We start from the raw sequence: 22,598 nt of genomic DNA, 5'->3' as shown, positions 1-22,598 counted from the left end.
AGACATGAAGCAGGCATAGGCTTTCCGGACCGCTGATTGGCAGTTCCAAAGTTCTCCCGTGACAGTGAGGTCATGGTCAGTTGAGCATGGTGGGTAGATTAGATTGGAAGGGTTGCAAGTGGAGGTGTAGCGTCGATGTGTCCTCCTGATGTAGGAAATAACAGTAATGGGGAGAAAGCACATTGTGATTTTTTGCCGGTATAGAGGGAGAGGGTTAGTGGGAAATGTAGGATATAGGTAGGCTCAATACACTCAGGGTAATGTTTTTTTTTATTATTATTATTTTTTTAAATTTTTTTATCAAAGTAGAATTAAAATACTTAGTAGTATGGCCTTCCTCGATAGACTCCTATGTCTTCGTGTCAGGAGGCTGTTGCAGAGTGAGCAGTTCCTGGCTGTTCCAGGGTGAGCAGGAGTTAAATACCTGGCAGGATAGTGTTTAGGCCCTCCCACTGGAGATTGACAGCACTTCACAGCTAATTGACTTCAAACAGTTGGCTTCCAATAGAAACTACTTAAGGCAGGATAGCCAAACAAACAACTCTTAATAGCACTCTGATTAGAGACAAGATTAAACTAACTTACTCAGACTGGAGAACAGACTTAAGGCAGGATAGCCACTTGCAAAACAAACAGCTCCTAATATCCCTCTGACTAGAAACAAGATTAAACTAATTTACTCAGACTGGAGAACAGACTTAAGGCAGGATAGCCACTTGCAAAACAAACAGCTCCTAATATCCCTCTGACTAGAAACAAGATTAAACTAATTTACTCAGACTGGAGAACAGGCTTCACCACTCACTCAATCCCAAATATATTAGTGTATAATAACGGTATCATCATAGAGGTGCTTCTCTTCGAGCCTGTTCCATTTCTCTGCATCTTAAGTATTACTGTCTCTAATGCGGCCGCATGTGCATTTCTTGGGATGTTGTGTGTGTCGTAGAATTTAAGTAATAGTACTTAAATAAATTACCGTTAACCGGAGCTGTTATGGCACCTGGTCCGAGCATTGATTACTTTATCTTATGATGACTGATGGATAGATGAGTCACTCACTTCAACAAATGTATTTGTTTAATCTTAACCGTCCTTCCTAAGACCTCTTCACCCCCACAACCCCCCTGTACAATTCTCTCCTGTTAATAAATAATAAAAACAATTAAATTATAATTTAAATAATAAAAACAATTAAAAAATTAAAACGCCTTCTGGCATTACGACTGCCAATGGCCCCTGGTGTGAACATTGATTACTTTGTCTTATGATGACTGTTGGATAGATGATTCACTTACTTAAACAAATGTATTTGTTGTAAATCGCTTTGGATAAAGGCGTCTGCTAAATGCCATCAATGTAATCTGCATTCTAGAAGTGGTGGCGAGTAGAGTGGTACCAGAGATTAATTGAAATGATTGAAAAATAGTTTTGTACAGTCTATTATATGTGTTCTATGCAGTCCAGATATGGCACTTTGATATGATACGGCCGGATTAAAGAAATCCTCATTTATAACGTTTATATTGACCGGAAGTAGGTGGGCCGAGTACCACTATTGGCGCTCTGAGAACACAGACCGTCACGTCATCATCAGTGTTTGATTGGGTGAGGGCGCATGCATTCTGCATTCTGATCTGCATCAATTCTATGGGTGTTGACTATCATCTAGTGGTATAAATAACCTAAAGATAAATCAAATAACTTAAGATATTTCATACATTCTGACGCGCGAATTCGTTAGTGAAATGTCCTGCTCACAGCTAGGAAAGCTGAGCCTTGAGTTATGGCAGAAAAGTGTCAAAACAACGTCACTTTTTAAAGCCTTCTCAACTTCTGCAGCTTATTGCGGTGGCGTGGCATCGAGCGGTACGACCACTCCAATAGGACAATGTTGCGAAAATGGACACAATTGTGGGTCAAATCCAGGTAGAGTTGCAGGGTCCACATCCACCCTTCCATCACCAGAGACTCGCAGGCAAGTCGTGGGCAATAAACGAAACGAGGAGCTTGTCGTGTCTGGAAGGGCATACTCTTCTACCACAGCAGCACCCATTGATCCTAAGGCGAACTTGTGGTCGAAGTATACTGAAGTAAAACGGCTGGTGCACGGTAAGATTTTTCTTTATGCAATGTCAAAGATTTTGGCATATGTTTTGCCAAGTGCTATCACCAATACACAGCCTCCCATGTTGTTTTTGTTTTTCAGAGGCTTATACGTACCAGATTTGGATGTTATCACTATAGCATTTGCATTATTACACACACACACACATTCACTCACTCACTCATTCACTGAACACTTTATTAGGAATACCTGTACACCTTCTCATGGTGGAGGTGGTGTAGTGGTGTGGGAGCGTCATTGCAAAGGGTCTGAATACTTATGGAAATTAGTTATTTCTGTATTTCAATTTGTATACATTTGCAAAATATTCTAAAAACATGTTTTTGCTTTGTCATTATGGGGTATGGTATGTAGAGTATTATTTATTAATATTAATTAATCCATTTTAAATTGTTGACATGACACAACAAAATGTGGTAAATATGAAGGGGTCCGAATACTTTCCGAAGCCACTGTGGATATATGTATATAAATATAAAAAGAGGACTGATGGAATCATGCAAATATTACAAGAAGTATAATTGCCCAAAGTTTCCCCAAAACTGTCAACTCTGACCTTCCCACTATTCAGTATTTCGTTCTTTCCCCTCTTTCTCTCTCTCTCTCTCTCTCTCTCTATAGATGTAATTCCTCCCGGTGTATGTAACTTACTCAACCCTTCCACCATCTATGCCAACAATGAGGTTGACTTGGACGAAGTGTGCATCTATGGCTTTGACTACGATTATACACTCGCCCTATACTCCAACGATCTTGATGTCATGATCTACAATACTGCTCGGGACTTCCTTGTTAAACACTACAAAGTTTGTTTAGATTACTATTTCACTTTCTTTACTTCCTTAATGGATTTCATGGTGCATATTACTAAGAATCAATCGTGTTTAAATGCCTGAAATATAGTGCCAAATGGTATATGATACAGTGACAGGTATACCCAAACAACTGGACATGTAACCAGCATGTAACCAGCATGTTACTGTACTCCATCAGTATCCTGAAGGTATCAAACAGTATGACTACATCCCCAACTTTGCTGCACGTGGACTCCACTATGACATTCAGAAGGTAACTCGTTTTTAAAAAGTTGTCGTGTCAAATGTTTTTCAGTTTTTAGATCCTGAATAAAGATTTGTTGTATTTAATACATTTCATGGAAATAATCCTTTTCATACAGGGATTGTTGATGAAAATAGACGCCTTCCATTATATCCAGCTTGGGACTGTGTACAGGTAAGAGACTGTTAAGACTTGCTTGGTTAATCAATGATATGGTGCTTTTGATCAATACACTGTAGTGCTTCTAGCATAAATACTTTAAAATGTGCAAATATTGTATGCCTCAGCATAATTAGTTTAGTGTTTTGACTCTTATATTGGTAAAAATTAAATCACTTTCATAAATAAGCATTACATTTTATATAAGTAGTGTGTTCATTATTAATAAATGTGTATTTCAGAATGTATACACATTTATAAGCATTGTACACATTTTCGAGTTATTACCAGTAATACAGACTATTTTCTTTTACTGTAGTTTACAAGTATAAGCACTAATCAGTTCTTTATAAAGTTATTTTCGAAGCAACAACATACTAACAACAATGAAATGCATGTCTGTCACAATGAAATTCTTATGTAAGAAATGTATTATGATGTCTACGCTGTATTTTTGTCATATTGCTGTGGTGGATTGGGTTTAGTAGTGAGGCACTAAGGGACATGTTGATGTCTCCAGGGGTCTGAAGCCCGTCCCTGATGACGAGGTGCTGGGGCTGTACGGTGGAACTCACCACGTCCCCTTAAACCAAGTCAGCGGCTTCTATGGCAAGGTCAATCCTCACTGCCTTATTCAATATCCTGATATGTCCCTGTTTTCAAGAGCACTGAAGCTGTCAGAAAGTAATTATGGATACCAAGTAACTTCATAGCAACACCAAGTAGTTATCTGTAGTAATTGTACTGTGAAATAAAGCTTTACCCCAATACCATTCTTTGTATGTTGAGTTTGTTCCTGATGTTCAGTTCTGGCTTTATTCCATTGTGCTACCTTCCAGGGTCCTATGATGAAGCAGTTCATGGATGTTTTTTCCATCCCAGAGATGACTCTCCTGGCTGCTACCAATGAATACTTCATCTCCAATGGCATTGAGTATGACCCTGTTCATCTCTACAAAGACGTTTCGGTGAGCATGCGTTCAGCCACAAAACATACTACCATGTTCTGGCACTGTTAAGCTCAAATATATTGTTAGGTACTTTGAAATGAATTGTTTGTAAATTGTGTTTCTGCAAAGAGGAGGCTCCTTACAAAAATACTAATTAGAACATTTGAAGTCAAAACCTTTATGTCCTGGACAGTTTCACCAGTCAGTGTCGGTCTGCTGAGGTGAATTCTGCTTAACCAGTGTTGTTATTGGTCAGGAAATTGTGTTACATGGAAACTTTTTCCATGCCGTCAGTCAGTATGCCAAATCACTCCTTCTCTTCCTCCCCCGCTCAAATTTAGAGTTGCTTACTCATGCTCAGAGTTGCTTTACTCACGCTCAGTGTGCCTAATGAAAAGGCTTAATCATGAGAAAAGAGACAAAGACCAAGTCTGTTGTTGGCTCTCTTCTAATGCTGTCAGGCCAAGGTGAGACACATCACATCTGTCTCTTGGTACCCAAGAGTTCCATACCACTGGACTTCACACCCAGATTATAAATTCTCTTTATACATATTTGGAGTTGTTTTTTTGTACTGTAAATTGTAACTGATTGAGGTTGTAAAATGTTTCTTCTGCATTATTATTTTATAAACACAGCTAGAAGAAAAAAATTATCATTTGTACACGTGTATAGGAAGGCTTGTTTTGTTCTATTGCTGACTCAGGCTGTTTTTAACTCACTACTGTATGAGAACAGAATGTGCCGCCCAGTTACAGAGGTATGTGAGTGGCCAGATTCCGGGAAAGGAAGCTACCCAAATAAAGTCTTCAAATGTTCACTGGCTTTCTCAACTGCAGAGAAGGCACTTTTACTTGCCACTTATTTTAAATTTTCAATAAGTGGAAATAACTCACAATTGAAACTCTAGGTTTAGACACTTGAAGCACAGAACTTGTGGGAAATGTGACAAAAGTCAATTGCCAAAAATATTTTTGTATGCGAGACTGCAAGAAGATTGATTGCAGTGAAAGTAAAAAGTTAGCTGCTGTTGAGCTTAAAGCTATCTGTTTATTTTAACAGGATGCCATTGGAATGGTCCATATCAAAGGTTACATGTACAAGTGGATAACACAAGACTTGGGTAAGATATGCTCTCATGATAATAATAAGTCTTTGCATTTTTGCATAAAAATATTTATCATAAGGATTTCAACCAACTTGAACATAGCATGCCGTCAGAATGTAGTTTATTGAACTTACTTCCGGTTCAAGCCGAAAATCTGCATTCATTTTTGCAAATTTAATGTGTACAGGAGAGGTATCTTTTCATTGGTCAACAATCTTGTATCACATGCAAAAAATGCTAAATTGGTCAGAAAAATGACTGGCGGTACAACAGTTTTGCAGTTGATGTGCAAGCAGTCATAAAGGTGACATGAACTCAAATTAATGTTCAAATCTTTTGGACGGCAAAATTGGATTACCAGAAATCAAATTTGGCAAGAATCGAGAGGGAGAAGTTCAACTTTCTTTTTATACTGTGCTCTCTTTCTCTCACTCTCTCTCTTCTCTCTCTCTCTCTCTCTCTATCTCTCTCTCATCTTGCAGTACTTCTTGCAGTATCTCAAAAATTGCTTTAAATGCTTTCATCTTTTGCTTAAATGCTACAAGACCATTCCCCAGTGGCACCAGTTTCCTGGGACAGTGTGTTCCAACGGATGTAGAACATTTCAAGAATTTCAAGTTCAATGTAAGTCTGAGTCAACTCTCTTCCCCCACAGAGAAATACATCATCAGAGGAGATGAGACTTATGCAGTTTTGCACCGTCTGGTCAGCAATGGCAAGAAGCTCTTCCTCATAACCAACAGCCCCTTTAGCTTTGTGTAAGTGACAGTTTTACCATCAATCAAACTAACACGAGACCAAATCAGAGATTTGACGCTGTTGGTGCTTGTCTCTATTCTCTTTATGGTTTAGAGACAAAGGGATGAAGTACATGGTGGGGAGGGACTGGAAGGACTTCTTTGATGTGGTCATTGTTCAAGCTGACAAACCACACTTCTTCAACGACTGTGTCAAGTAAGTCTCTGCAACTTTCTATATCTCTATATTCCCCAACTGAGAAATATCTCAATTCCTAAACACTGGCCCACACACACACATAAAATTGAGCATTACACATACTGTATCTTAGGTATACTAAAAATGTAAAATGTAAAAAGGCAATAGAAAGTGCTCAACAATAATGAAGTACTGCCCAAAAATGCACATGGGTTCCTGAGACTTTTTGTATCTCAAAATCTACACTACTACGTGCTGGAGTTTGGCCTAGCAGGTTTGCCCACCTAACAATCACCCACATGTAGACATAGACATGGAACAGACACAAAGACTTGGGTTTGATACCGGGACCCAAGCTTTCTGTCCTGTCATCCCCCTTCGTCGTTTTCCTCCTCTCTATACTCTCTGAATAAATGTTATAGAATATATAAGGAGGGTAGAAATCACAGATACGCAGATGGCCAAATCCCATCTTACGGTATTTTCAAAAATCATAAATTGATGCACTAAACTTATACTTACTTTTGTACTCACAGATCACAAGCTACAGTGTGACAGGGCCCCAAGTACCTTGTTGTGATTCCCCCCCCCCCCCCCCCCCCGTTAACACGTACACACCCACTTGCATCTGCTGAATGAAAGGCTCTGTTTTTCTCCTGGTAGACCATTTCGACGTTTGGATGGCAATGGGGACCTTCAGTGGGACAAGATCAAGAGCTTGGATAAGGGGCAGGTCTACAAGCAGGTAAGGACAGTCACAATATACAGCAGTAACATATATTTTGAGTGTAACGTCCTGAAGAAAGCTAGCTAGTAGGCTGTAGGGTTTTTTGTATTTGAATAATGTTCCGAATCAGTTTTTTTCAGAGAATGTAAATTCCTGAAATATTCCATGAAAATAGCCAAGTAGTGTTTTCAGAACACTATGGAGGCATTACTTGGTCATATATCATGGGCATATATCAATAGACAACCTTGAAAACAGGTGGCATGATCTACAGCAGTCCTAGATAATATCCTGGGGGCAGCTTTGGAGAACAATGGTCCTGTAGTTAGAAGTCTTACTTGTTTATCTCTTAGGGACAGTCTGAACTTTTGAGAAGACACTAATGTGTTTTCTCAACTGCTCCTGTCATCAATTTGGGGAGGTTGGTCAATTCCACAGGTCGTGGATACAGGCCGTAAATACAAGGTCACACAATGTCACACTAAATTAGGGATTGCCATCTGTTGACCAGGCAACTACCCTCTGGCCTGGTCATAGGGTCGTATCTTGGGGCAGGAGCCCAAGTTTACTGGTCCCAATGGATGGGGAGGCCAGCACATGATACCCCCTAGGGTGCCACAGGATCATGTCACTGTTTAGAAGGTTAACATTTGGAATGTTCTAGTACTACTTGAAAGAAAGAATCACACAGTACAATTAGTAAAGGAATGTATGCTAACACAATAAATGATCATAATCTGTTGTTATTACACATACTGGTTTTTCCATTACAGGTGCAAAAGTGTCACTTTTTTCATTGGACTACCTTTACCTTGGTTGGCCATGCAATCTCTTAGAAATATAGGCATACTGACAGGAATTGTTCCTGTCCACAGGATCTGACTAGGAAAAACTGTAGTTCCAGTTACAAACTCCTTGTCGTAGTTATAAGGAAAACACATATTTCAACTAAACAAAGGGCTGAAGTAATGGATTAAATTGTGTAGTGACTCACTGAACTGCAAAATGTTCCCATACACTACTTCTGCACTAAATATTGGTCATCTGTGAGGTTTACAGTGATTTCCAATATGTTTGATCTTGTTACTGGGTAAAGGATATGACGCAGGATTGGACTGACATGTTTAGACGTGAATGAAAAAGCCCCCTTAGGGAAGGAAGTCTTTATCCAAATGATATGTGGCTGATTTCACATTGCTGGCCCTGAAATGCTGGCACAAGTCTGTGAAGAGAGTTTGCTGGTCATCACGTCTTTGATGTTTATATCCTTCCCACTTCAACACTTGTATTCTTTTCAATTATTTATCTAGAAAAACATAGTAGAATATTACAAGTAAGAAGTACACTGTTGCACAGTACCATCATAATATTAGAAAACAAGTAGTGAAAAGTGCCATTTGGATTCTGTGACATACTGTATGTGTTGCCTCACAGTTGGACAGGCTCACTATGCAGTCCTTTCCTCGAATTACGAATATCTCAACAACACTTGGCACTTAGATCCTTAGTAAAGGCAGTTTGTTGCTAAGACCATGACCTCATAATTATAGACATGAATAATTTAGTTTTGGCAATTAACAGTCCTTTTCTACCTTACAGTTTCACATCGGTTTTTTACTTTAAACTATTATTAACTTTGTATTACCTTTCTTTCTATAATGACATTACCTTATCTCCTTGTTCCAGGGAAACCTGTTTGACTTTTTAAGGCTGTCAGGATGGAGGGGATCCAAGGTGCTCTACTTTGGAGACCATCTGTACAGTGACTTGGCAGTGAGTCATCCATTATGTTTGGTTGATGTGGCAACCTGTGTGGATGGGATTTCTCAACACTTGAAGTGTTGCCACTGGAGGCATTCAGCCAGTTCTCTTTGTAGTTGCATTAAAAAAACATTGCAAGTGCAACAGAGCTAGTTTAGTCAAGTTTGCAGTGTGTTGTTTCACATTGAATTAGGCCTAACCATAACAACATGCTTTAACACACAGTAATTCCTTCACAGATGATAAGGATAAGTTGTCTGAGTTTTAACAACAGAGATAAACCTGAAGAAACTGTGTAGGTTTGCTACATCAGGCTAAAAGTATATCAATGTTAGTGGAAGATGTTTATTTGGGAGTTACAGCTTAGAGCTATCTTCAAGAAGAAGCAATGTAACGCCAGCTTGAGGCCATTATACATATCATGTTAACCATTGCAAATGTAGATGCTTATAGTTTAGATTGTATAAACCTTATAAAAAAGCATGTATATTAAGGTGAGTCTTGGGTTGCACCTTGTAATGTTGGATTTGTGTGTTCAATTTAAAAGATGAAAGAGTGTTTTGAAATACCATTGCAAGTTTATCAGAGCCATTGAAACCCATGTGAACGACTGCAACTCCAAATGTTTATAGCTTAAAAAATATAAATGCTATTAAGAAGCTGCATCCAAACAACTGAAGTAAGGCCGGCTTGAACAGACGTAAGTTAGCTGTGGCATGCTGTGGCTAGTTGTTGATACTCTCCTGCAGGACCTGATGCTGCGTCACGGCTGGAGGACAGGGGCCATTGTGCCTGAGTTGGAGGTGGAGACCAGGGTGGTGAACACAGAGCAGTACGCCCAGAGCCTCACCTGGCTGCAGGCACTCACCGGCCTGTTAGAACGCATGCAGGTAACCTAACACCGTTATGAGCTGGTTCCCAGTATAGAAAACGGGAATAGAAGGTCAAAGCAGTAGGCTTAAGATGTACAGTGCATGCTCCACTTGGGATATATTGTCCTTGTATTATTTTTCTTGTGGGATGTTGTGAGAAGTATTTAAGTTGACCATTTGCCTGACTTTGTTTCCTTGTAGACGCATCGAGATCCAGAGTCAAAGAAAGTTCTGCTGGATTGGTTAAGGGAGAGGGAAGAGCTTATGTGAGTCAGATTTAAGTGCATATTACATAACAACACGTTCAAGATATATTATACGGCCTAAAATACATAAGTGTAAGTGTATTTTGAAGTTTCTGCCTTGACCCAATAAGAACAGACCAGTAAACCTCGTCTGACTCCTCCTGCTATGTTCCCCTTCTCAGAGCTGTGACAAAGAACCTGTTCAACCCTCAGTTTGGCAGCATTTTCCGCACCTGCCATAATCCAACCTACTTCTCTCGTCGCCTGTGTCGCTTCTCCGACATCTACATGGCGTCCCTCAGCTGCCTGCTGAACTACGACCTCTCCTACACCTTCTACCCCCGCCGCACCCCCCTGCAGCACGAGGCCCCCCTGTGGATGGACCAGCTCTGTACGGGCTGCATGAAGACGCCCTTCCTAGAGGAGATGGCTCACATCCGCTGAGAGGGCCACAGGTCCCATGTCTCACTGATCTGTTACAGATCTCAAACTAACACAGAAAGGAAATGGCCCCTGTTATTTGTTTAAGATCACAAACTGAAAAAGAGATTGTGGGAACTGTAGCACAGTAGACTACAGACAGACTTGGAGGGTCAGTGTGGATCATGGCTGCCACCTACTGGGTTGTTTGTAAACCAAAACAGTAGGAGAATCGTGAGGAATGCCTGGGGAAGTAGCTGTAGACTGTAAAAGATATACAAGATCCTTTTAGTGCCACACAACCGAGGCTGGTGGAATTCATTTCCAGTATGGTGGGGAGCTATACATTCACCAACACATACTGCATTGAGACAAAACAGACAATACATACAGTATAATACAAGATTATGGACAATGAGTGAGGTTCAGTAGATGCAAGACTGACAGTTCACAGGTTCATAAGTCACATAGCGCAATAGTAGCGCAAGAGTGTTATAGTAGCAACAGTAGCAGTATTCAACGGGTTAGTTACAGAGTCTGGGGGTGGGGTTGCTAGTGCAGGTAGTGATGGGAGTCCAGTGTTTGTATTAGGGCTGCAACTTAATGACTATTTTTGTAGTCTTCATGAAAAAAAAAAATAATAATTAGAATAATTGAATATACTATTGAATCGTGACTTTCAATTAATTTCAACAAATTGTTTAGTGTGACCAGAACCACACTAAAGTGGCCCAGTTGGCGGGTAAACACACAGAACACAATGAACATTATAAATGCTGCACTGACATTTTCTGTTTCTAGATTGTAAATATGCCTAAAGCAGTCTGTTCTTCTCAATATCACAGTAAAATTTTAAATGAGTGTCACGCTCAATGTTAGATGTTGGAACATGATATTGGTGTCCTAAAACGCTGACATCCAGTGCATATGACTGATTATGAAAAGGCAAGCCTTTCCTCGCTTTGGAAAATAAGTTGTGGTTGAGGCAGTCTATCCTTACATTATTTTTGTATTTGTTTTCCTTGGGGGGGGGGGGGGGGGTGTGATAGATGGTGATAGATATTGAGATGTTATTATTGTTGTTAGTATTATTAGGAATACCAATAGTCGTGGTCATATTAATTTTAGTGGGCAATAGTAATAGTATTTAATGTATTTCTTGAAATGCTGGAATTTCATACCCAGGACAACTTCGTAAACGAGAAAATGCATCTCAAGCTGTTTATCCTGTTAGCAGAATTTCAAATAAATAAATAATAAAGATTTTTTTTTTCTCTGGCATTACTGAATGATGTAATGTGTATGCGACGTAATATCCTGTCTCAAGTCGCTGTAACAGTAATGAAGCATCAAACCACACACAGATTCGGATATTGCAGTTCCCCAAAAATAAAGTCCTCATTTGTCCTCAAATGTCCCTGACATTGTTTTTTTTATTTATTTATTTTAATTTTACAGTTTGAAAGAAGTGTATTTAAAAAGTGTCAGTAATAGTAACTCAGACATACTGAGTAAGAAATGTTACATATGATATGATTGAATTATACAAACTTAATTTTCAGGTAGATATTGTTTGAGTGATATCCAGATATGGCTATGTATGATATACTCCCAGGGTTAACCAATAGTATTAGAAAATGTACTCCGTTAAATTATTCAAAATCGTTTTACTGGAGTTAATAATATTGAAAATGAATGACTTATAGCTAGGCCATTTTGACCCATAAGAGAACCCATTCAATACCCTGCAAATTATTATTATGTTTACCTCTAACTGACGACGTGACTGTAATTAAATGTGTCCTCCGATTACAGACTTGCCCAATGATTAAATAGTCGGTCTCGACACAGAAAAGTTAAAGGAATTACAAATCCGTGTGAAAATCAGAGCTTTTACTTTGAAAGTACTTTCGCCTTCGCCAAACAGGAAACATTTCTCCACTGCAGACGCACAACAGTGCTGGACAAAGCACAGCTGCAAGAGAAAAAAAAACATGAGTTGCGGCAATCGTTGTGTTTTATTTTTGAAAATGCCTATGTAATGAAAAAAAAAAATCAAACACAGCTATCTGCTTTTCAAGCCGACTCCTCGTTATGGCAGCTGAGGAGGAGAGGGGGGTAGTTCGTGTCAAAGTCAAGGTGAGGAATCAAATGTGTGATGTGGATATGATGGATGAAGTTAGCTAGCTGGCTGGCTACCTTTGCGGCTTGACAGATAAAACCACCTAGATAGCTAGTTAGCCCTAGATAGATTTATGTTTAATAGCTAATCCAGCTCTATATACTTCTGTACAAACTGATGCGTTGTTGTTTTTAGCTTGACTTATTTAGCCTGTTATTGAAGCTAGCTCGTTGACATCGGCGAGCGATGGACAATGAAATGTTCAGCCTTCCTCAATGACAATCGACATGATTGATGTTGACTCTTAACCAGCTGGCGCACAGGTACGAGACTGGAAAAAAGACCTAGTTAACGTTACTAGCTAGCTTCCAACTAGTAGCTCGCAAGTGAGTGAGTCGTGACTCAAAGACGAGTGTCGTGGCTGGTTGGTGTATCATAGCTATTTATAAAACAGTTATAGACTGTCTAGTGAAGCCATGTTGACGTCAAAAAAGTAAACAGCCTTGCCTGTCTCGCTGCCTCGGGTCAGTGGGTGCAGGCGACACGTCAGCGTCAGGAAAGTGGAGCATTTACATTTTACATTTATGGCATTTAGCAGACGCCTTTACCCAAAGCGACTTACAACAAATACATTTGTTTAAGCAAGTGATCTGTCATCTGTCCATCAGTCATCATAAGATAAAGTAATAAATGCTCAGAACAGGTGCCATAGGCAGTCAAAATGCTAGATGAAGGATTTTTTTTAAAATTATTAACAGGAGAGAAACTTGTACAGGGGGGTAGTAGGGGTGAAGAGGTCTTTAGGAGGGACCGTTAAGATGTAGCCTGAAGACATGGGTCTTCAATCTACGGCGGAAGATTGGTAGTGACCATTTGTGTTTATTCTCTCAGAAGCAAAATACGACCCAATCAAAGTAGGTCTTATTGAACCTACTCTGACCCAATGGTTATTTCACCCACCTCATATATTTACAGTGATGCTTGCTATGTAGACATGATTGTTTCTCACTCTCCTCAGAAATGTGAGGGGATGCTGCCAGTGGAGTTTCGCTCATTTGCTGTTGATCCTCAGATAACGTCACTAGAGGTGCTGCAACATATCCTCATCCGAGCCTTTGAGTTAAATGGGTAAGGAATTATCAACAATGATCAATTTTTGATGCCCAGACTGACATGACAAACCCAATTCTGAATAATAGAATGCAGGCTTACTTTGGAATAAACATGATGTCAATAGAGAAGGGTCAGAATTAAGTTATTGGTAATTGATTAATTGATGGTTGCCTGGTCAATTAATAAATTAATCAGTTAATATGAATTGACGCCACACTACAGTTAATAATTTCAATGACAATTGTGCTTGTTATTTCATTATGGCTGCAGAGTTCTTGCTTGACCTGCCTGCCAAGAGTGATTTGATGGTGACAGTGAGTCAAGTAAAGAGAAAGGTCTGCTTCTGTGGTTTCAAATTCCAAATTTAAATCTCACAGACGAGACAGATTCTGGACATTTGATGGAATGGTCTATTCCAACACTGAGAATGTAAATAAGCCATTGGAAATCAATATGTATTTTGTTTTCCTATCTTGTTTTTTAATTAGCAAAAGGAACTTTGGAATAAGTTACCTCTCCCGGGACCGCGGAGGTGTGGAAGTGTATCTCTCCCTCCTGTCTGATTGGGATTTGGATGCTGCGTTTGTCAGTGCAGCCAAACCTTATCTACAGCTCAAGATGGACATTAAGCCGTCTGAAGACAGTAAGAGAACATGTAGCTAAAACGTTAACTAGCATAGTCAAGGCCTTCGCTTGGATCATTTGGTAAGCCTAACTGTCAATCTTTGTATTTTCTGCCCCTAGGTCCCGTGATGGAGGACTGGGACATAATAAGCCCCAAAGATGTTATTGGTTCTGATCAGCTACCTGGGGAGAAGAAGTCATTGGCAGCTGCTGCTCTCCCCTTCACCCAGTCCCTGCTGTCCCAGGTTACTGATGACGTTCATCACCCAGTCAGCCATCTTTTTTACCAGCCAGTCACTGCTGCCTTGAGTCAGGTCCTTCTGCTAATGCAACTGCTCAAGTTCTAGGTTTTTTGCTGTTACTTTCTATGCCCCAGGCTCAATCTCTCTTGTGTCCTACTCTGTTCAGATGGGTCGAACGCTGTCCAGAGTCCAGCAGGCCTTGAGCTGGACATACGGGGAGGAGGTGAAGCCTTTCAAGCCCCCTCTGAGCGACACAGAGTTCCATAGTTACCTCAATGGCCAGGGCCAACTGTCCCGGCCTGAGGAGCTGAGGCTACGCATCTATCATGGCGGGGTGGAGCCTTCTCTACGCAAGGTAAAGTTACAAAGCAGGGGCGGCCGTTCAAACTAGGGGAGGATGATTTTGTTTGTTTGTTAAATGAGCTATGAAGATTTCTATAAAAGAAAATCGGATGACTGTCGTTCATATTCCGTTCACCCATCTCTGTCTAACATCAATAGGCATTGGCTATTTACTAACCTCGTCTAGGGTTGGGCCGGTGGAAGGTCTTACCTGTTGACTTGGTCATGGCAGAGGATTTGGTGTAAAAAAAAAAAATAATAATAAAAAAACACGCAACTGCCCCAGTATAGCAACGTTTTAGATTCAAAACAGACCATATAGGTAGGACGCTATAAGTTATGAGATGGGAGTGTGTGCATGTGTGCGTTGTGCACCAAGAACTGGCTTTATGTGTGTCAAGCACATGATAGAATACTACCTTGATCAGAGTGCGCTCATGTTTTTTTTAAATTTGTTTTTAAAGGTATTACCAGTGTCGCAGCTATTTTGGCAGGCAGGTATACCAGTTTGAGAATTCTGATACCAGCACAAGCATAACCTCCTCCCCAGGTGCGAATTGCTAGTGCCTGGAGCCTGGTAACCGGTTAGGACTTATCATATGACTTCACATATCACACTCATGCTAATAGCAAGCAAGAGTAACTCCACTAGCGTCCTGTAATGATGGCCTACTTTCCGCTAGCTAACAGGATGTTCACTAATGCCTTCAGTCAGATAGACAAAGTAGAGACACGCCATCAAAGGCAGTAGTTGGACGATGTATGTTGTGGTTCTGCAGAATACCAGTAAAAACCTGATCTTCCATTAAGGAAATTAGCGGACATAGGTGACTAAAGCTATTTTAGCTTGAGTGTTGAGCGTGATTAAATATTTACATTTGGTAATCGAGACGTGTACTGGTACAAGTAACATGGCTAACCTGACTATAGCTGAGAAACGATTTTAGAAAAAAAATCTTCTAACCTGCGCTTTTTCACACTCTGCGGTTCTGGGATGATAGGGAAAGCAAGATAATCAACACTAGTCAATTTTATTACGGTGAGAGCAAGTTTTGCAGCCAAATATCAGCATTATAATGCAGTGTTGCAGCGCTGTGTGTGTGTGTGTGTGTGTGTGTGTGTGTGTGTGTGTGTGTGTGTGTGTGTGTGTCCAGTGAGGAATGCAGCACACTGAGGGAGGTTCTAAGGGTTGCGCTCGATGGCGATGGACTGAGACATCAGCCAATTAATTTCAGCGGTGAGAGAGCTGGCTGGTGGGAGAGATTAGCTGTTTACATACCCAGGACGGACCATGGGGCATCGGCCCACCCTATACCCATCATGAGGTTGCTACAATATAGCCTACACATATAGCATAGGTTCAGGAGGAGAGGTTAATTTGAGTAGTCAAGTGAATCTACAATCGTGGAACAAATGAAGCAGGCTGTAATATAACAGCCTTGAGGGCACAGCACTATTTACAAAACAGGGTGTACTGGGGGCAGGTAGAGAACTCATCTCCATGACTTTATTTTTTTTCTTTTTTTCTTTTTTTTTTTACAAAATTGCTTATTTCAGACCAAAATTGTTGTATATTGATATACTTAAAACTTGAAATGTTTACTTTGTATGCTGCCCTATTCTGTGCTGTACCTATATGTTTATTTTTTTAACTGTTAAGTGCTCTGGGTATGTAATAGAAGCATTATAGAAATAAATTACATTATTATTATTATTAAAACTCAGAACTTATCCTTTAAGCAAATCAGTAATAGGTAACCAAAGGTGCATAATACCAACTACAGCTTACTTCATCTGGAAAAAAATCTTAATATGGACACATTCTGTTCCATTTACACACAGATCACTAATGGCTATTCTTTGTCCTGCTTCATATCTGGATGGTGATCAGGTTGTGTGGCGGTACCTGCTGAATGTGTACCCTGATGGGTTGACTGGCCAGGAGAGGATGGACTACATGAAGAGAAAGACCAGAGAGTACGACCGGTTGAAGGGGGAGTGGGCAATCAGGGCCAGTCCAGAGGATCTGGAGTTCATCAGGGGCAACGTGTTGAAGGATGTGTTGAGGACTGATCGGGCCCATCCTTATTATGCTGGCTCAGAGGACAGTCCCCACCTGACTGCCCTCACTGACCTGCTCACCACATTTGCCATTACACATCCACAGGTATGCAGATCTATTTTCTCTGTTCTCTTCACAATCCATACTATTTGTCATTAAAGTAGCCGTTAGTTGCAATGTTGTTATTATAGGCCCATTCGGTCATTGTTCTGCAATAACTGATAATGTAGCCAGTTTGTCTTCATCAGGCCTGTAGACTATTTGTCTGGATATATCAAGCAAATTATTCATGATTTACACGAACCGGGCTTAAAACATTAATCCTGGTTCTCTATGGCAGAACTGATGATGACATTAGCCACATGAATCAACTTCAAGAAAATTAATATTTATTTTGATCCCCTGAAAATGGTTTGTTTTCATAGGTGTCATACTGCCAAGGCATGAGTGACATCGCCTCTCCAATACTTGCAGTCATGGACAATGAGGCTCACGCGTTCATCTGTTTCTGTGGCATCATGAAACGCCTGGAGGGCAACTTCCGACCTGATGGTCAACTCATGTCCATCAAGTTCCAGCACCTCAAGCTGCTCTTGCAGTATTCAGACCCTGAGTTCTATTCGTATCTGGTATCTCGTGGAGCCGATGACTTATTCTTCTGTTACCGCTGGCTGCTCTTGGAACTTAAACGGGAGTTTGCCTTCGATGATGCCCTTAGGATGCTGGAAGTCACCTGGAGTTCCCTGCCACCTGACCCTCCAGAAACAGAGGTAGAACTTTTTGGGCCACCCCTAGAGACAGACGGTGAGACTTTTGTCACAGAAAAGGGAGCTGCCTTCACAGGGGATGATGGGGAAGGAGGGGTGCAAAAAGAGAGGCAAGAGAGACGGCACATGTTGAGGCCCTCGAGAGAGGAGGCAGATGGAGGGAGAAAGACTGGCATGGAGGCAGGGGAGAGGGAGGATAGAGGACCCAGAAAAGAGGGTGAGGGGGACTATGATATGCCTTATGTGGGAAAGGAGAAGGATATGGTGCCTGTCCCTCCCTTCGAGAAACAGACCAGTTTTGGAGAGTTTAAATACTACAGTGCCCGGAACGAGGACAGCTTTGATATGGATGATAGGGAGCCAGCAGAGAGTCCTCTCAAACTGGAGGTCTTGCACCACCATGTATCAGCTCCACCAACCCGGCAGGCCACAGAGGATAGCGAAGACGACCCAGGGGAGAGGGTACCCCTGATAAAGGATGATGACAAATCCACCTCTCCAGAGACTGAGGGAAGGAGTTCTCCTAATGGACAAACAGCATCCCCCGCCTCCCTGTCTCCTCCCTGCATGCCTGATTGGAAAACCGGTTCCTCTCTGTCTCCGGGGTCCTCCCCCTCACCGTCTCATTGGCGAGGGGCTTCCCCAGACTTACCATCACCGAAGTACACTTCCCCCGTTCTAGCCAATGGTAGGGCAGAATCACCAGAGAAGACCGCCAGAGGCTTTGCCTTGGTCCAGCACGGCACCGGAGCCAACTCGCCCGCCACTCCCACCGGGAAGTCTTTGGTTTCCTCTCCATTACTCTCCTATCCTCAAAATCGATCTTTGCTCTCCTCCCCCGTTTTGTCATTCGGGAGAGCCCGAGAGTCATTCTCCAACAACCTCCCCTCTCCTTGCAGCAAAGCCTCGGGCACCCCGGCTAACACCCCAAATTTGATGAAACCAGAGAACGCCCCCATCAAACCGTGCTCCCTGCCTCCGCCTCAAGAGTTTGGCAAAGGGAATCCCTTCATGTTGTTCCTGTGCCTGTCCATCCTGCTGGAGCATCGAGACCACATTGTTAAGAACAGCTTGGACTACAACGAGCTGGCCATGCACTTTGACCGCCTTGTTCGCCGACATAACCTTGGGAGGGTGTTGCAGCGCGCCAAGGCCTTGTTTGCAGACTACCTGCAAAGTGAGGTCTGGGACTCAGAAGAAGGGGACGAGGTCAGCTCAGACTCCCCTACCACAGCCAGTGCTGCTCTCCACTCCCCCTCCGCCAGGCCTATCTTTACCCCTTTGCTATCCCCACAGCCATCCTCCCCAAATTCCACCTATAACCTTGCTGCCACCATACCCTCCCCTACGTCTCCCGTTTCCCTCTCTCCTTCTTCCTGACTTATTTCATTATATTCCCATTCCCCAACACACACACATAATGACTATTTATTGCCTATTCTAGATGTTCTGTCCCTCTGTTTGTAGCTCATCTCATTTTAGACCACTCAGATTAGACTGGAACATTACCTGTGTTTCTTTTTCCTGTATTATCCTCTCAGTAATCCTATCCTCTCGCCTTGCAATCCTTGCAAGTTAGAAGATAGAACTAGATAGAGAAGGCCTCCTCAAGATTATTTTTATGTGTTGTTCCATCCAGTTCTGACCATTTCACCATATCTCATTTTCCCCTTTTCTTTTAGTTGCAAAGATTTCCTTTTAACTCATTTAGTGCTGAGGTTGAATAAAGTCACCCAAATTGTCAACATTCTAGAGTGCCCACGGGTGACTTTATTCACCAAAAATGCATTAATTATGATGCTTAATTTTGTAGCCAATCAAAGTATTGTTGCTAGGTAAATGCCACATTAAACACTTATCACTCTAGTGTTCTGGAATTCTTTGGGAGTCACTGAGTTTTAAACACTTTTAACCCTCATACTGTATATGGAATGAGGCTCCAGGGCTGGACAGCTTGGTGCATACCTGTTGCCAATGGTTAACTTGGACCATGGTGTTTATAACCCCATGTTGGATGAGCCATAAATGTGTCTTGATCAAAGAACTGTAGTTCACACAGCTATAAAACCAACACTGCCACTTGGCTAATGAGTCTAGACTCAGGGCAGCAGGCTGGGTGGCTGCAGAGTGCAGGTTCAATCATCTATCTAGCCAATCATCTATCTGGTCTTCAGAGTGGAATGAGCTGTGGGTGCTTGCCAGTGAGAGTATGATAGCATACGATGGCATGAAAATAAATAGGTCTTGTTATTCTCTTAAAGATGCCCCCTTCATGAGAATGCATCAGATGTGCGGTCAACTAAAAGCCTATCTTAACATAGCGGTGATTAAAAGGACATGACAGGCCATGTTTTGTACATTTATATTCATTAATCATTTAGTAATTGTATTGTCTTGATCATCTTAACATGACACCTATTCTATCAGCAGAACTTTATATATCATTTGGTGTTGCCAACTCACTGTCTAGTATAAAAATTAAATGAAGTTGTTCTTTCCAAAGACATTATGAAGCATGTTGTGTAGTATAGGAATTTTAATGACAATAAGAATTATGTTGAATTATGAGAGGCCTTATAGAAACCCACTGATGTTGAGTAGTTTCATGGTCAGTCTGCGTAGGTTTTGGTGCCGGGATCCTATCAATTCACTTTGATTGCAATTAATTATGAAATAAACTGTAGAAGAATCGGAATGTGAATGTTTTGCTTTTTCAGTGGTTAGTCTGTTCATTAATCAGTCACTAAAATGTCATTTTCGACAAATACCCAGTTTCCCTGACCATTCAGTGGGTGGCCCAGTTTGCAGCAGCAAATAGTTTTTAAGTTTCTTTGCTTTGTCTTTTTATAATCCGAAGACATACATTTGGCACATGTCCACCTCTTGGTCCCTCATCACTGTCTTTTCTTTTCTTCTTCTCAGCAGTTGCAGCTGATGGTTATTTCAGATGCCCCCACTTCTGAAATCTTCTATTGTTTGTTAATTGAATATGCCAATCAACTATTTTGATTTTCCATACCAATGCTCGGGTGAATGCGCCTACTCATGAAGAGATTAGATTGTGTTTACGATGGCTCTTTCACGAGCCACTCCATTTTCATGTTTTCTTCTGACAGTAGGCTAAAAAGTCCTATATCGTTCAGGCTAACATTGTTCAGATAAAATGTCTTTTCCTGTCAGGTATTATTAATTGGTCTAAGTGTACTCTGAGGAAAACATTCAGCTGTAAAGTTAATGGAATTGTGTGTGTACTGTATAGCACTGGCAATTCAGTTGTGGCAGCAGTAAGTACATCATGGGACATCAAAGGTCATAGTGTAGAATTAACCTAAATCCAGCCTCTTTGCAGAGAAGTGCCTCATTATCACCAAATGCTATTGTGTATTGGTAGCCTTGATTTGCGTTTCTTTTTTTGTTCTTATTTTCTCCACCACAAAGGCTTAATCAAATGCTTATCTTCATATGGCTCAACTTATTTATTATAGCCAGTACAGTTTTTGCCGAATAAAAATGTATGCCTTTATGGGACCTACCCAAACAGTCCTTTTGCTTTGTATGAGACAAGCGCAGTGAGAATGGGTGTTTTAGGTGAGGTGAAATGTAAATGCCGAAAATGATGCTTGTGACTTGATGTAGCCCTGAGTGTAGTACAACAACACTGGACAAGTTTGTGTTTGTTCAATGTGAGAAGAGAAACATGCAAGGCACTGAGATCAGTGTTGGACCATAGTGGTCTTAAGGGAAATCCAATCTTAAAGTCGAAGCATGAAGGACACAATGATTATTATATTATAATAATAAGGCCCAAACCCAATTTGAATTATTTTCACATTATGAAGTAAAATATACATGACTGAAATCATTTTAATACCAGGTTAAGACGAAAAAATAGAGATGATCATTGTTGTTTGTATATGAAGTATGTCTATACTGTACTTAGTGTACTAGGTGTAGATGGTGTCATGGCTAGTAAATACTGTATGCTCAAACTGCTTATTTAGCGGATCAGACCAACATAACCATGATTTTCTGCATTATTTCCACATGATTAATTAGATCATGTTTGGCAGAAACTTTTTTTTTCAATGAAAATAATGCAACTGCTTTGCAATTCTTCTCCAGTGTTCTTTTTTCTTGCTGTTGAATCCCCTTTAAAGTGCTTCTGTTTCAATGTTATAACAATGGCAATCCTTTGGAGGTGTCCTTGTGATTTTGAGTGATTTGAAAAATAACTTAACAATATATAACTATAATTTATTTATTTGTTTTTGTATGATCTTGTGTTATAAATCTATTTAAATATTCATCCTTTATTAAACTTGCTGGACGGAATGCTAGCAATATGTGTATTTGTACAATAAACCCAATATTTGACTTGTGTATTTCTCATTAAAATGTGTTCACAAAACAATACATTTTTTATCACTATCACATACAATATACAGTGCCTTCGGAAAGTATTCAGACCCCTTCACTTTTTCCACATTCTGTTGTGTTATAGACTAAATTTAAAATGGAATAAATTAAAAGAATTTGCCATCAATCCACACACAATACCCCAGAATGACAAAGCGGAAACAGGTTTTTTTAAATTTCTGTACATTTATTAAAAATTGAAATACAGAAATACCTCATGTACATAACTATTCAGACACTTTGCTATGACACTCTTAAAATTAGCTAAAATGCAAAAATGTCATCAACACATCAACAAATTTTAAATCCAGACAAAACTGTTCAAAATAATATAGGTCAACTTTTCAGCCTCAAACCAGTCATGACTATTCAACAAAACAATCCAAAAATAATGTTCAAGTTTCTTTCCAGCGCATTTCTTAATTACACAATTGTATTGAAGTTGTGGATGGAGTATTCATGAAGTTTGGTAATAAGGAAGAAAAATAGCATCGTTCAGCTAGCCAGCTGGTACCCTACTGCGCATGTGTGGTGTGCACTCCTCC

At 40.6% G+C, this 22,598-nt stretch overlaps 2 protein-coding genes across 3 annotated transcripts; both read left to right on the top strand.

Moving 5' to 3' along the window:
• Nucleotides 1-1,748: 1,748 nt before the first annotated feature.
• Nucleotides 1,749-11,646, top strand: nt5dc2 (5'-nucleotidase domain containing 2; the record flags this gene model as incomplete). The annotated part of the gene is made up of 14 exons (XM_083676041.1): nucleotides 1,749-2,112; nucleotides 2,750-2,934; nucleotides 3,122-3,196; nucleotides 3,306-3,361; nucleotides 3,867-3,960; nucleotides 4,186-4,314; nucleotides 5,359-5,419; nucleotides 6,060-6,162; nucleotides 6,257-6,358; nucleotides 7,004-7,085; nucleotides 8,754-8,840; nucleotides 9,578-9,718; nucleotides 9,902-9,966; nucleotides 10,128-11,646. 14 exons carry the CDS (start codon nucleotides 1,749-1,751, stop codon nucleotides 10,387-10,389), a joined length of 1,806 nt encoding a protein of 601 aa, XP_083532167.1. The 3' UTR covers nucleotides 10,390-11,646.
• Nucleotides 11,647-12,355: 709 nt separating this feature from the next.
• tbc1d25 (TBC1 domain family, member 25) lies at nucleotides 12,356-22,011 on the top strand. Of its 2 annotated transcripts, none has more exons than XM_083675057.1 (7): nucleotides 12,356-12,504; nucleotides 13,506-13,615; nucleotides 14,089-14,243; nucleotides 14,345-14,469; nucleotides 14,633-14,821; nucleotides 16,700-16,975; nucleotides 17,296-22,011. In XM_083675057.1, the coding sequence occupies exons 1-7, from the start codon at nucleotides 12,460-12,462 to the stop codon at nucleotides 19,015-19,017; spliced, it is 2,622 nt and encodes an 873-aa protein (XP_083531183.1). In that variant the 5' UTR covers nucleotides 12,356-12,459; the 3' UTR covers nucleotides 19,018-22,011. The 2 variants fall into 2 exon arrangements, with proteins under 2 accessions (XP_083531183.1, XP_083531184.1); XM_083675058.1 differs by lacking the exon at nucleotides 12,356-12,504 and adding an exon at nucleotides 13,871-13,935 and having other exon boundaries at nucleotides 13,530-13,615.
• Nucleotides 22,012-22,598: the final 587 nt, after the last annotated feature.

The sequence above is a fragment of the Argentina silus genome (assembly GCF_951799395.1).
Source record: "Argentina silus genome assembly, chromosome: 8".
In the NCBI taxonomy this organism is placed as follows: domain Eukaryota; kingdom Metazoa; phylum Chordata; class Actinopteri; order Argentiniformes; family Argentinidae; genus Argentina; species Argentina silus.
The sequence above is the reverse complement of the archived record's forward strand: the minus strand, read 5'-3'. Positions and strand labels throughout refer to the sequence as shown.

Coding starts and splice junctions, on each gene's coding strand:
- tbc1d25 (XM_083675057.1), top strand. CDS start 12,460: ATGGCAGCTGAGGAGGAGAGGGGGGTAGTTCGTGTCAAAGTCAAG. Junction 13,616..14,088: donor CGAGCCTTTGAGTTAAATGG/GTAAGGAATTAT, acceptor TTTTTTAATTAG/CAAAAGGAACTTTGGAATAA. Junction 14,470..14,632: donor CCCAGTCCCTGCTGTCCCAG/GTTACTGATGAC, acceptor TACTCTGTTCAG/ATGGGTCGAACGCTGTCCAG.